The 10,151-nt window shown below is 64.7% G+C and overlaps 1 protein-coding gene across 4 annotated transcripts; it reads left to right on the top strand.

Moving 5' to 3' along the window:
* The first annotated feature begins 5,656 nt into the window (after positions 1-5,656).
* Positions 5,657-9,862, top strand: KREMEN2 (kringle containing transmembrane protein 2). Of its 4 annotated transcripts, none has more exons than XM_042922138.1 (9): positions 5,657-5,880; positions 6,121-6,295; positions 7,311-7,402; positions 7,503-7,627; positions 7,941-7,977; positions 8,340-8,672; positions 8,739-8,861; positions 8,938-9,016; positions 9,269-9,862. In XM_042922138.1, the coding sequence occupies exons 1-9, from the start codon at positions 5,784-5,786 to the stop codon at positions 9,477-9,479; spliced, it is 1,272 nt and encodes a 423-aa protein (XP_042778072.1). In that variant the 5' UTR covers positions 5,657-5,783; the 3' UTR covers positions 9,480-9,862. The 4 variants fall into 4 exon arrangements, with proteins under 4 accessions (XP_042778072.1, XP_042778071.1, XP_042778074.1 ...); XM_042922137.1 differs by having other exon boundaries at positions 7,824-7,977; XM_042922140.1 differs by lacking the exon at positions 8,938-9,016 and having other exon boundaries at positions 9,269-9,477.
* The last annotated feature ends 289 nt before the right edge of the window (positions 9,863-10,151 follow it).

Raw genomic sequence — 10,151 nt, 5'->3', positions numbered from 1 at the left:
CCTGGAGGGTCCCTCTGCCCCCACCCGACCTATAAGCTGGGTGGTTGGTGTTTCTGGGGACCGGACCTCGGCCCTTTTCTGCCCAGCCGCTTTGAGGGTCCACAATTGGTCCCCCCGCAGCACCAGCTGGCCCTTTTTCTGGGACCTGCGTGCCCCGCTGCCTCCGTGGCCATGGCCCTGGGTAACCCGTGAGCGCCAGGCACAGGCAGCAGAGGGAAGCTGTCGTCATCCTCGTCGGATGGTTCCACCGCACAAGGAGAAACCCAGAGCTGTCCTCGATGTCCCCGTCCCTATGTCCTGCCCACCAGTGGCACCCTGTCCACGCACCCTGCAATTCACCCCCTCAACGTGTATGACTCAGCGGCTCCTAGTATATTCACCAGTCTAATTCCAGAGTATTCGTCCCCCTGAACGGAAACCCCAGATCCCTTAGCATCATTCACTCTTCTTGTTTCTGTCGCTACGCGCTAAGCCCCATGCGGTTCCTCTCTCTGGCGCTGGGAGGTTCTGAGGAATCCAGGCGACTGGGCCACGCAGGCCGCCATAACAAATACCGAGCAATCAACATTTATTCCTCGAGGTTCTGGAGGCGAGAGGCCGGAGATCAGAGTGTGACCTTGCTGTGTCGTCACACGGGCTGGGGTGGGGACTGACTAGCTAACCCGCCGGCCTCAGAGGGCGCCAGTCCGTCGTGAGGCTACGCTCCCCCTCCTCTTACCATCGCCGGTCATTGGGTTTCAGCATGTGAATGTTGGAGGGACGCGTTCACCCCTCAGCCCCAGGTAAGGCGCTCGTAGAGTCCAGACGCCTCTCTAGCTGGTCCTCGCGTTGACGGACAGCCTCGTTCCAAGCCCACTGAGTCACCGAGAGCCCCGGCCGCCTGCCTGCAGGACCACGGCAGCCTCCGGCGTCGCCTGTCTGCAACCCATCCCCGTGACAGCCAGGGGCTTTCCTAGAATGCAATCCCACCGTGCAACACCTGCCTCAGGTGTTTGCTCCCTGGTGTCCACATCGAGTATGACTGCCTGGTTCAAGGACCAAAAGCCAGAGGTACCAGTGGTGGCGATGGGGGGGTGGGGGGCGGGGGCTCCTCTGGAGGCCAACCAACGACAGGGCGGCCCGTGGCCTTAGGCTGCACCCTCAGCACAGCTCTGCAGAGCCCAGAGCCTCCTGGCTGCCGACCCCACTGTCCCCCTGAGGGCTCTGAGGGCACTAGAAGGGCCCCTCCGCTTTGGAAATAAGGCCCTGGCTTGAGCCTTGGGCTCTAGTGTCTCACCCCCGACGCTTTGGAGAAAGGAGTATTTGCCTAGCACATAGCAAGTGCACAGAAAATACTTATTAAAGATGTGACTGAAGGCACCTGGGTGGCTCAGTCGGTTAAGCGGCCAACTTCGTCTCAGGTCATGACCTCACGATCCGTGAGTTCGAGCCCCGCGTCGGGCTCTGTGTTGACAGCTCAGAGCCTGGAGCCTGTTTCGGATTCTGTGTCTCCCTCTCTCTCTGCCCCTCCCCTGCTCACGCTGTCTCTCTCTGAGTCAAAAATAAATAGAAACATTTTAAAAAATTGAAAAAAAAAAAAAAGATAAAGACGTGACTGAGTAAGAGAGGAGGGGTGGGCCGTGAGGACCCTGTCAGGGTCCTGCTCGGGTCCATCCACACCGTGGAATATTACGCGGCCTTTAAAAGGAGGGAAATCATGTGCCATGACACGGATGAACCCGGGGGACGTTATGTGAAGTGGAACAAGCCAGTCACAAAAGGTCAAGTACTGTGTGATCTCACTTATATGGAATATTTACAGCCAAAAATCATAGAAACCGAAACTAGAAAGGTAGCTTCCAGGAGGGTGGGGGCTGGGAAGGGGGAGCTTCAGTGCTACAAGACGAAGAGGTCCCAGGGCCATCGCACAGTGATGTGAATGCTATTAACGCTATTGAACTGTTCGTTTTTTAAAACTTTTTTTTGTAACAATTTATTCATTTTTGAGAGACAGAGAGAGACAGTGCGACTGGGGGAAGGGCGGGGAGAGAGGGAGACACAGAACCGGAAGCAGCTCCAGTCTCCGAGCCGTCAGCACAGAGCCCCACGCGGGGCTCGAACCCCCGAACCGCGAGATCGTGACCTGAGCTGAAGTTGACACTCAACCGAGCGAGCCACCCAGGCGCCCTGAACGGTTCACTTGGAAAGAGCGAAGAATGTAGACTCAATGTTAGGTGTTATTTCCCACTGAAAAAAAAGGAGAATGAGGGGCGCCTGGGTGGGTCAGTCGGTTGGGCGTCCGACTTCGGCTCAGGTGACGATCTCACGGCTCGGTTTGCGTGTTTGAGCCCCGCATCGGGCTCTCTGCTGTCAGCGTGGAGCCATCTTCAGATCCTATGTCCCCCGCCCCGTCCCTCCCCCGCTTGCGCTCTCCCTCCCCAAAATAAAAATAAACATTAACAAAAGAAGAAGAAGAACGAGCACATGCCAAGAGCCAGAAGGTGCTCGCCGTAAATGCTCCCCCCCAAAGACTCCGGCTGCCAGAGGGGTGTGGAGGGTAAGCGTGGGGGGCCGGTCGTCAGGCTGGAGTGTGATTTGACGGCAGTGGCCCAGACTCTGGCGGAGGCCGCACGGATGGGAAAGGGACGAGAGATAATCAAGAGACGCCAGAGCCAGAAGTGCACTTGTGCTCTCCCTGCCCCCCCGGTTCATGGCTCGGATCCAACCCCCAGCACCACAGAACGTGATCCCATGAGCGAACAGGTCACTGCGGAGGTGATCAGTCAAGGTGCGGTCACACTGGCAGGGGCCGGGCACAGACATCTGGACCCAGACCCCCCACACGCGGGGAGAGCGCCGGGCAAAGATGGAGGCCGAGGTGGACGTGATGATTCTAGAAGCCGAGGAACACCGAGGATGACAACTGACATCCAGCATCCAGTCGAGAGGCATCGGACAAACGCCCACTCACGGCTCCCAGAAGGAATGGGCTCTGCTGATGGCTGAGTCCCAGGGTCCCAGCCTGCAGACCTCGAGGCAACACATCTCTGCTGTTAAAGCCCCCAGTCTGTGGGCCTTTGTCCGGACGCCCCAGGAACCGGCTGGGGGCAGGAGGGTGTATCGGTGGAGGGGAGGTTGTGCGGGTCCCTATAACCAGCAAACTTCCGATCTCAGCGGCTACGCAGCTGATGTTTGTTTACCTCTCCCGCCTCCTGACGCTTCCGGTTAGTGGGCACCTTCCACAGGGTCGCTCAGGAATCCAGCTCCTTCCACCCTGCCCCAGGCCCCTGGCATCTCCCGCGTCTGGTTGCTGAAGGGAGGAGAGACAGCCCCGGCAGGGGCCTGCGCGTGCGCTTTCCAAACCTGGAGATCTTGTTAAATACAGGTTCTGATGAAGGAGGCCGGGGGTGGAGCCTGAGAATCTGCATTTCTAACGAGCTGCTCCGTGGTGCTAATGCTGCTGGCCCCGGGCCCCCACTTTGCCTTATGAGAGGCACCACTCCTGCCCACGCCCCATCGGCCTGAACTCACCCCCATAGTCGAATGCAGGGGACACAGGGAAATTCATTTCAGCTGTTTGCTGAAATTCAGTTCAGCTGTTTGCACAGGAGCTGGAGGAACCAGGATCAGTAAACACAGGTGGAGGGCCTGAGTAGGCAGGAGGTGGCCCAGCCCTCCCACAGCAGAAGCGCTGTTGGTTTTGGACGGACTAAGTCCTGACCGAGACTCTGGGGGCCTTCAGCCTCTCTGAGCTCCTTGCAAGTGACAGGGTGAAGGTCAAGGTCTTCTTCAGTCTGGGGTTCTGTGAGCCACCCGGGACTGGAGCTGGCAATGAGGACACTGCCCCTCATCTCAGGGCCGGCGGGCCTGGAACCGAGCCCCCCTCCTTGTCATCCAGGATCCCCTGTGCGGGAGACAGGGGCCCCCTCGGGTGGTGAGAGTCCCTAGGACAGTAGACTGGACGGACAGCTTGGCCGGCCCTGCCAGGGAAGGGCCCACCTCCTACTCTACTCCCCCTACTGTCCCCTCCCTGACCCCACCTAGGCCTTTCCTGGGCGGCCTGTGGCCCTGAAGGTGAGGCTCCCCACGCACCTCCGTGGCCCAGGCCGTGGCCCAGGCCTGCAGAGTTGGGAGGACCCCAACAGGCCCCAGCAGCACTGCCCCTCTCCCTACCCCGAGGAGAGGAGGAGAAGGGGGCCAGGCCAAAGGGTGGCGACCCTCCGCTCCCTGGTTGGGGGGCGGGGGGGGGGCGGCTTAGATTCTCTGTGCGCAGCTAGCACACGCGGGTGAGACTCCCATCCCGGTGCTCCACGGGGCCTGGAAAGTGGGAGGCGAGCCTTGGCCAGCCTGGCTGCCGAGAGGGCTTCCCTCAGGAGGCGAATCCCGCGACGGCTTCGAGTCTCAGCAAGCCCACCTCCTTCCAACGTTCACTCCGTGGGCTGCCCGCCCTAGGATCCCAGAGCCTCATCGTGGGGCGCTAACCGCTAGGTCTCCGCCGGTCGCGTCACCGCCTCCCGCACCTTGGCCTTGCTAGAATCCGCCCTGAGCCACCCTGTCTGCGGGGCGGGGACTGGTCCGTCCCGGCTGAACCGCCTGGTGAGGGCCCGGGGAGAGGTGGGGAGGCTGGGTTGAGGGGCGAGGGAGGTGGGCGGGGCGGGGCCGCTCGGGCCCGGCCACCACCCCCCTCCGCCCCGGCCCCCGCCCCCGCCCTCCCACGCACCTGCGCTGGCCTCCCCCCAAGCCCTGGGGGCAGCCGGCGGGCGGCGCTGGGAGATCAGAGGATTCGCAGGAGTCGGGCCCGGGGAGGGGGCGGGGAATTTCCCCCCACGCCTGCCCGGGCCTGCTCCCCTCCCCCTCCCCCGCCAGGTTGGGGTTGCGGGGGGGCTCCGCTGGGGGAATTCCGCCGCGCTGCGAGGGCTCCGGCGAGCCTGGGCTGGGGGTCCTACGGAAAGAAGGGGGAAGAGAGGAGGGGACAGGCTGGGACCGGGGGCGCAGCTGCCTTCCTCCCCAGACACCAGCTGCCCCTGCCTGTCCGGGATTGAGCGTCCACCATCCCCGCGGGTGCGGGCGCCGGGAGTGGCGCTTCCTCCGTCCGGCCGGAGCCATTCGGTACTTGGGAGAGGGGCGTGTTTCACCGCCACCGGGGTCCCTCTGTCCACCAGCCTGGCCTTTCCTCCTCCACACACCCCTAGAACCTGCACGGACTTTGAGAGGGGGAGGGGAGAGGAGAAGCGTGCTGGGACACCGAGGGTCCCGGGGCAGTGTGTTGGCGGGGGGGGGGGGGGGGGGGTTGGCGTGGGAGGCGTCTGGACCTGCTGCCTCCGCTCCAGTCTCGGGCGGGGCTTCCCGGCCTCGGGGGGATGGGGTGGGGAGGGAGGGACCCAAGGGGGAGGGACCCACAGAGGGACGCGAGGGGGCAGGAGCCAGTGCGTTAGAGACCTGAGCGAGGGAGAGCAGGGCGCCGCGGGAGAGGGCGGGTGTGGACGCGAGGGCAAGTCCCCCCCCCCCCCCACCCGCCGCCCCAGCACTAAGAGGCGGTGACGGAGACCGCCCCTGGCCAGAGAACCCCGGGGACAGCCAGAGGGGACACGGGGGCAAAGAGACGCCTCCTGGGGCAGAAACCCTGGAGGCAAATACTCGCGGGAGAGGGTTCACCGCTCCAGACGGAGAGCGCCGCCCAGAGCGGGGCGCGAACAGGCTGTCAGAGGACAACGCCCCCCAGGTCGCCTGGAAGACCCCGGAGCGACCCCGGGGGTGGCGTGGGCCGTGTGCGGGCCAGGGCAACCTCTCTTGGACTGGGGGCGATGGAGACACGGGCCCCGCAGGGCCTCCTGCTTCTCCTGCTCTTCCTCCCGCCGCTGCCGCCCCGCGGGGCCTCCGCGGGGAGCCTGCACAGCCCAGGTGAGTCCCGCCCCCGCGACTGGACCGTGGTCACCGCTCTCTCCTCTGCCTGCCTGCCTAGGAGCCGGTCCCGAAGCGGAGGAGGGGGCAGAGCAGGTGGCGGGAGGAGCTGAGCCCCGGGGCCCCGCAGGCGCCGGGGGCGCGGACGGGGGAGCCGGGCGGGAGTTAGAGTGGGGGGGGGGGGCGGTGAAAACGCGGGAGAAGGTCGGGACCTCCCCAGCCCCCGCGGTCGCCTCGCAGGCCTGTCCGAGTGCTTCCAGGTGAATGGCGCCGACTACCGCGGCCACCAGAACCGCACGGGTCCGCGCGGGGCCGGCCGCCCGTGCCTCTTCTGGGACCAGACGCAGCAGCACAGCTACAGCAGCGCCAGCGACCCCCAGGGCCGGTGGGGGCTGGGCCCGCACAACTTCTGCCGGTGAGGGGCGGGGCCTGCGCTGGGCCCGGGACTGGGCGCACTATTGCAGGCCTCCGCCCGGGGCCGGGCCTCGGTGTGGGTGGGACGGAGGTCTTGGCTGGGCGGATGCGAGGGCCACCCCGAGGGTCTGGGAGCAGAGCCTAGGCGAGGGACCAGGCCTAGCCCGTTCTGGGGGCGGGGCTGGCCGCTCAGGACATTTAAGGGACGTTTAGGTGCCCAAACGCTGCAGAGCCTAGGGTCAGGCCTGGGCATTCAAGGAGCCTGTGTAGGCGGGACCCAGTCAGAGGGCGAGCCCCGGGGTGGAGGGTCCAGCCCCTGCGGTACGACTTCTACTCTCGGTGACAGAGGGATTGGGTGGGGGGACGTTCAGAGCCACAACTGCTGTCTGGACCCGCAGGGACCCAGCGGAGCGAGAGGACACCACAAAGCTCGGGGCTCACCACTTTTGCTTTAAAGCAGGGTTGCAAGCCAAGGGAGGTGGCCGAGGCCCAAGGCAGGGTTGGGGACGAACACTGCAGGTGGCTTCAAAGTCCTCATGTATAAGGTCACGTCCTAGCAACATCTGAAGCCCAAAATATGCCCTCAATGCCCCTCCTTTAAAAAAATAGTTTATTAGTTAATTTATTTGTTTGAGAGAGAGAGAGCGAGCAGGGGAAGGGAAGAGCGAGAGGGAGCCAGAATCCTAAGCAGGCTGCACGCTGTCAGCACAGAGCCCCACTTGGGGTTCGGACTCAAAAACTGTAGGATCATGACCTGAGCTGAAACCAAAGATCGGTCCCTTAACCGACTGAGCCACCCCACCCAGGTGCCCCTTAAGGACTTCCCACCATCCCCTCCGGAGTCGACAGCCACAAACAGGTGGGACAAGCCAGAATCTGTGTGACAGTGACAAAGGAGAGGAGCACACAAACCAGATCTAACACACACGATGGCCATTCTGCAGAAAGGCTGTGGGGTGGGGCCTGGGGCTTGCAGCCCTTGGGGTGGATCCAGACGACTTCTCCCCCACCGGCAGGAACCCCGACGGTGACGTGCAGCCGTGGTGCTACGTAGCCGAGACAGAGGAGGGCATCTATTGGCGCTACTGCGACATCCCCACGTGTCACAGTGAGTGGGCCGGGCTGGACAAGGGTAGGAAGGCTGGGCTGCCTGGGTAGAGTTCTCTTTTGGAGGCACCGGACAAAGCCGGACTCTGCTGCCCCCTCAGTGCCCGGGTACCTGGGCTGCTTCGTGGATTCGGGGGCACCCCCGGCCCTCAGCGGCCCCAGCGGGACCTCAACGAAGCTCACGGTCCAGGTGTGCCTTCGCTTCTGCCGCATGAAGGGCTACCAGGTACTGCCCCTCCCCCCTCCGGCTCAGAACAGTGACCCCTGACCTAGACCTCAGGACCCAAATCAACTCCCACTCTGACGTCAAACCCTGACGCTGATTTTGGAGTCTCCTGCCCGATTCCCACTTATGACCCTGACCGTAGGACCCACCCCTACCCCAACCCCTGCCTCTTGGGTCACCTAGTCTGTGCCCCCAGCTGGCGGGCGTGGAGGCTGGCTACGCCTGCTTCTGTGGCTCTGAGAGCGACCTGGACCGGGGACGCCCGGCCCCAGCTACCGACTGCGACCAGATTTGCTTCGGCCACCCGGGCCAGCTGTGCGGCGGCGATGGGCGTCTGGGCATCTACGAAGGTGAGGAGTGGGCGGGGAAGGGGGGCCTGGGCGGTGAGGGGAGAGGGTCTGGGTGGGTCCCGGGGTGCCACGCCCCGGTAGGGGGCGGAATCTGGGAGGGGGAAGCCGTACGCTGGGGGCGGGGCCCGAGAAGGGGAGTGGGGTGGAGGGCAGGCTCCGCACCTGGGGGGTCAGGGGCGGGGCGTGGAGTTGGGGGCGGGACGCGAGGAGGGGATTCGCGGTTCGCGGAAGGAGTAGGACCCGGCTCGAGGGGGCGGTGGGGCAGGTCTGGGGTCGCGGTCCAGCGGGGAGGGGCAGGCGGCCCGCCCCGTGAAGGAAGAGCCCGCGGGCCTCGGGGTCCTGACCACCGGCCCCGCCCACAGTGTCCGTGGGCTCCTGCCAGGGGAACTGGACGGCTCCGCAGGGCGTCATCTACTCCCCGGACTTCCCGGACGAGTACGGGCCGGACCGGAACTGCAGCTGGGCGCTGAGCCCGCCGGGCGCCGCGCTGGAGCTCACCTTCCGCCTCTTCGAGCTGGCCGACCCGCGCGACCGGCTGGAGCTGCGGGACGCCGCCTCGGGCAGCCTGCTCCGCGCCTTCGACGGCGCCCGCCCGCCGCCGCCCGGGCCCCTGCGCCTGCGCGCCGCCGCGCTGCTGCTCTCCTTCCGCAGCGACGCGCGCGGCCACGCGCAGGGCTTCGCGCTCACCTACCGCGGTGAGAGCCCGCCTCGTCGCCCTGCGCCCGCTGCCCCGCCACCCTGCCTCACACTTCTCTCCGCAGGGCTGCAGGACGCTGCCGACGACCGCGCGCCCCAGGGCTCGGCCCAGACCCCCGCAGCGTCCCCTGACTGGGCCAACGTGAGCTGCAGCCCCCGGCCTGGGGCTCCGGAGGCCGCGACGGGGGGTGAGGCGGGCACGCGTGGCGGGAGGCAGTTTGGGGAGCAGCCCCTCCCCTGCCTCACGGCACCGTGTGCCCGCAGCCCGGGTCTTCTCGACAGTGACGGCCGTCTCAGTGCTGCTGCTGCTGCTGCTGTCGCTGCTGCGCCTGCTGCGCCGACGGTGCGCCCGCTGGGGCAGGGCCTGAGGGCGGACGCAGCTGGGCGCCTGACGCCTCGGTGCCCGGGGGGGGGGGGGGGGGGCCCTGGTGGGAAGCTGGGGCTTTCAAGGGGAACGCGGCTGGGAGGCAATCCCGGGTTCTTGAGGGACAAGGGCTTGCGTCCACACAGGGAATCGCGCGCGGGATCGCAGGCGGAGCAGGACGCTGGAGGTAAGATTGGTTGGGGGTTCAGCTGACATCTGCTCCCTCTCTAGGAGCTGTCTGCTGGCTCCGGGAAAAGGGCCCCCGGCGTTGGGGCCTTCCCGGGGCCCCGGGAGAAGCTGGGCTGTGTGGTACCGCCGGCCTCGAGGGGTGGCCCTGCCCTGTCCCCCTGGGGACCCTCAGGCTGAGGTTCTAGCCGCGAGTTACCGGCCCCTGAGCGCCTCCAGCCAGAGTTCCCTGCGTTCTCTCATCTCTGCTCTCTGACTCGGGATCCCTAGGGTCCACTGGACCCTCTGCCAGTGGAATGGACATCTCAGACTCCATGCCGCACTCTACGTTGACCTTCCGCCCCTGTAAGGACAGCTCGGTCTCTGATCATCTCCTGGAGGCCAGACATTGGACAAGAAGCCTCTGGTGCTATTACTGAGAACTTGGTCTGACCCTCGAAGGTCCAGATGGTTGAGGCCAAAGGGCAAGAGGAATCTGGCTCCCCTCCCTCATAAACCTTAATACCGGGGTCTCTGACTTCAGGTTGCTTTTAGAACTTCTTGGGGTGGTTCTGGACTGCTGCCCTAAGTGAAATGTGAGAGGTCAAGAAAAGTAGTCAAAAGGCCAGCCATAGATTCTGAATAAAGGACCTATTTTGGTACAGGGCTCTCTGCAAGTTCTTGCGTGACAAGAAGAGTTATGTTAATGAGCCAAAGTTGGGTGTATCCATACAAAGTAAGGTCGGTCCAAGCCTAGAGTGCTTGGGAGCTGCCGGGAAAGTTTAGGACCGAGGAACGGCGGAGGCGGAAGGATGAGTGGACGGGGTCCTGGAGAAGGGGAGGAGGGGAGGAGGAGGAAGAGGAGGAGGAGGGGGAAGCGGTTGTGGGCGGGGTTAAGCCGGAAAAGGGATGCATTCCTGGACCCGCCTTAGAATGAACTCGGGCAGGG

This window comes from Panthera leo, chromosome E3, assembly GCF_018350215.1.
Source record: "Panthera leo isolate Ple1 chromosome E3, P.leo_Ple1_pat1.1, whole genome shotgun sequence".
In the NCBI taxonomy this organism is placed as follows: domain Eukaryota; kingdom Metazoa; phylum Chordata; class Mammalia; order Carnivora; family Felidae; genus Panthera; species Panthera leo.
Note: the sequence above shows the minus strand (reverse complement) of the source record. Positions and strands in the feature narration are given on the sequence as shown.

Bases quoted from the DNA above. Each gene is read 5' to 3' on its own strand.
- KREMEN2 (XM_042922137.1), top strand. From the start codon at position 5,784: ATGGAGACACGGGCCCCGCAGGGCCTCCTGCTTCTCCTGCTCTTCCTC. The intron at 7,628-7,823 runs GTACTGCCCCTC...CTGTGCCCCCAG, and splicing joins GCCGCATGAAGGGCTACCAG to CTGGCGGGCGTGGAGGCTGG. The intron at 8,673-8,738 runs GTGAGAGCCCGC...TTCTCTCCGCAG, and splicing joins CTTCGCGCTCACCTACCGCG to GGCTGCAGGACGCTGCCGAC.